A 3510-nucleotide genomic window follows, 5' to 3' on the forward strand; every position below is an offset into this window, starting at 1 on the left:
CCTGCAATTCTTTGGATTTTCCGCTTGACCATTCCATTCAACCTCTTGCCCCGAAGGTCCCCTTTATTCCTACTTTTCCTTCTGAATTTAGTTTCATTCGTTGAATATTTGATGATGTTCTATTTCTATTAGTCATCTGTTCGGAAAAAAATATAAATCTGCATCAACTTCACATCGAATGGCACTTGTTAATTGATCCATTACCCCCTGAAGGGATACTTCTCATTGGAAAATTTTCTTCTCAAATCCCGAGTTAAACCAAAAATTCAAATCATCCGAGTAACTGAAATAGTTCACCCCAATAAAGTCCCCAAAATCCACTAAAAATGCCAATAACTCCGCGTAATGGAAAGAAAACTCTTCGTTCAGCGAGAAATGTCAATCTCGTTGTGACAGCAATGCGAAATTTACGAGATGAAAACGGCTGTACTGTTGGAAATATCGTCGGTTATATCTCTGATTACTGTGACAGACCAGCGCCAAAGCGTGAGGTATGATTATTATTTTCCATTTCCCTAATTGATGAAATGAATGAAAATATTTTTGCCGTCCAAACGAAATCCCTTACGTTTTTCACTTCATAATATTAATATTGGAGTGCATCTATGGGTAATATTTTATTTTATTTACAGTTCAACGTAAAAAAATAAAGCCCGTGAATTTTGTAATTCGCTTTCTCTTTGTAAATTCATTTTTACAGTCGAATGAATTCCCCTTTTTCAACATTAATTTTCGTCAAATTTTTTACTTTATGGAAGAGTTATTTATCGCACTGTTCAAATGGTTTTTCCAGTCCAGCTGGTGTAACTTCCATTTTGTTTTATTTGATTGATAAAATTTTGCAATGGAATGTAAAAATTTAATGAGTCGTTATTTGGGGACTTCGTGATAATAAACTGATGTCATTAATTAGTGGTTTGAAAACAAAATTATTTAAGGACATTTTTATAGCAAATTTTTTCACCAAAAAAAATTTGATTGACGATTTTTGTAAAAAATACTCGTTATCTGAAATGAAAAAAAAATTCCAGCGAAATGATCAAACTTGTCTACTTATGAATGCTAATTAAGGCAATTATCTTCGTAATTAATGAGCTGAGAAAAAATATTGGGAGATATTTTTATAGGAAATTTTTCTAGCTAGAAGGAGATATAGCTCGATTATTTTTTCTAAATCTGCTCATCATTAAAATAAGCAATAAATTTTCTATAGCAGTTTCCTCCTGAAATAATGGAACATCTAAAATTATGAATTTTGGTTTATGTAATTACCTCACTAGTTAATGATGTAGCGAAAAATTATCAAATAACTTCAATCAATTTGATAAATCATCAATAACTTTTGTGTAAGAAATATTCTTCACAAAAATAAGTTTCTTTCGACGTTTTTCTATGGAATCACTCATTTTGAAGATAATTGGAGAATTGTTTGAAGGAATGTTCTACTGAAATGATTAGTATTTCCAACTCAACAATTCTTATGAATGTAATCATGCCAGTAATTAATGAATTGATAACAAAATTATCAATTGGTATTTTTTGTAAAAAATATTTTCAACAGAAAAAAAGTGTGGTTTAACTATTTTCTCCAAAATCACTTAGTATCCAAATAATTGAACAATTCTCTAGAGGAATTTTCATATCGAGATAATTAGGGAACTTTTTGAAGGAATTTTCTACCGAAATGATGACAATTTCCAACTTATAAATTCTTATGAATGTAATCATCCCAGTAATTAATGAATTGACTAAAAAATCATCAAGTCAGATTTTTGTAAAAAATGTTTTTAGCGGAGAAAAAAAAGTGGTTTAACAATTTTCTCTAGCACCACTCAGTATCCAGATAATTGTAGCAATTTTCTTCAGAAATGATGAAACACCTCATTGTCAGAAGACATTTTTATAACAAAGATTTTCCTACGAAGAAAGTGTTTTTGATATTTTTTTTATAACTGATCATTTTTTAGATAATTAGAGAATTTTTTGAAGCAATTTTCCTCTGAAAATTACTCTGATCAAAATTTCCCACTTGACTATTCTGATTAATATAATCATTCCAGTGGTTAATGCACCGCCAAAAAAATCCTCAACATAAATTTTTATAAAAGATTTTTTCCTCTAAAAAAGGTGCTCCGACAATTCCCCTCAAACTCATCAATTCTCAACACAATTAACCAACACTTTCTAATAAATGATCCTCCCTCACCACTCCAATCTCCAATATCATTCTAATTAAATTAGACCAAATGTGACATGAAATTTTGCACTCAATTAGGTCATAGCAGCGCTGAAACGTGGCCTAGAATTTGGCATAGTGGATCGCAAACGAGGCCGATATTTCCTCCAAACTGATGACAAAAATATTGAGGATAAAAAACGAGGAAATCGTCCAAAATTACTGACTGATGATGAGGGCAGTGAGGTTGCTGTCGAGCAAAGGAGAACAAGCAAACCAGCTAAGCTGAAGAAATCAACGCGTGTGGGTAAAGGAAAGGACGGCAGGAGGAAGAAGGGGAGAAAAGCTGCACTGAAGAAATCCAAAAAGGCTAGGATATCTAGGGCAATCAGGCCATACAAATTGGACGATTTTTACAGAAATCCCAAGTCCAGACCGTCAGTTGACTCCTCCCTGGAGTCTATGGATTATTTCCAAGGAGGCGACACTTATAAGTATTGAAAAAAAGGGGGATATTTTTTTTCCTACAAAATTGAATAAAGTAACTGTTCAAATGGGAAATATTAAGTCGTCATCTTTCGACAGTTGTTGGAGGTAACTTTAAAAATAGTGAGTTTAGGAGAAAATTTCAAAATAGTAGATTATGTCATAAGGCCGAGGTTTATGAGTCCTGTGAAGTTAGCAGCACGAGGCATCGGTAAGTCGGAGACGAGGCTCGCCAACTGACGAAAAACAAATATACAGCAAAGAAGAAAATTGATAAAAGAAAACGATTTGTGCATTTTGTCAAGTTAAAAAAGTCACAAGCAAAATCTAGCACTTTCATAAAAAAAAAATTACTGAATTCCTATTGAAACTCTATAAGTCTATGAGAGTTTTGTGAACATTCAATAAAATAATTCAATTAGTTTTTTGAGTCATTTCTATTGAAGATTATGCAACTTTATCATGTCATATTAAAAAACAACGATTCTAATCAAATATTGAAAATAGTAGATTATGTCATAAGGCGGATAGGCCGAGGTTTGTGAGTCGTGTGAAGTTTGCAGCACGAGGCGTCGGTAAGTAGGAGCTGAGTCCCAGATCTACCGACGCCGAGTGCTGCAAACTGCTCACGACTCACGATCTGAGGCTATTGGCCGAATGACATATAGTATATTGTGTCATTAGGACCGTAGACGGAGGTTTGCGATGAGTGTGAAGTTAGCAGCACGAGCTAGCAGCAAACCGACGTCACGGTCCGTATGACACATACTATTTTTTGTCATGAAGGCCCGTTGAAGGTGAGGGGGAGGGGAAGGGGAGGGGGCGCAGAAGCGGGGTCCAGGGGCCGC

The 3510-nt window shown here is 34.1% G+C and overlaps 1 protein-coding gene across 1 annotated transcript; it reads left to right on the forward strand.

The window, feature by feature from the left end:
- Window positions 1–218: 218 nt before the first annotated feature.
- Window positions 219–2678, forward strand: LOC107040155. The gene is made up of 2 exons (XM_015260102.1): window positions 219–491; window positions 2276–2678. Exons 1-2 carry the CDS (start codon window positions 327–329, stop codon window positions 2675–2677), a joined length of 567 nt encoding a protein of 188 aa, XP_015115588.1. The 5' UTR covers window positions 219–326; the 3' UTR covers window position 2678.
- Window positions 2679–3510: the final 832 nt, after the last annotated feature.

Source organism: Diachasma alloeum, unplaced genomic scaffold, assembly GCF_001412515.2.
Source record: "Diachasma alloeum isolate Michigan unplaced genomic scaffold, Dall2.0 Dall_scaffold_00323, whole genome shotgun sequence".
Classification (NCBI taxonomy): Eukaryota; Metazoa; Arthropoda; class Insecta; order Hymenoptera; family Braconidae; genus Diachasma; species Diachasma alloeum.

Excerpts from the sequence above, each read along its gene's own strand:
- LOC107040155 (XM_015260102.1), top strand. The coding sequence starts at position 327 with ATGCCAATAACTCCGCGTAATGGAAAGAAAACTCTTCGTTCAGCGAGA. Across the intron at positions 492-2,275 it reads GACCAGCGCCAAAGCGTGAG|GTCATAGCAGCGCTGAAACG; the intron begins GTATGATTATTA and ends GCACTCAATTAG.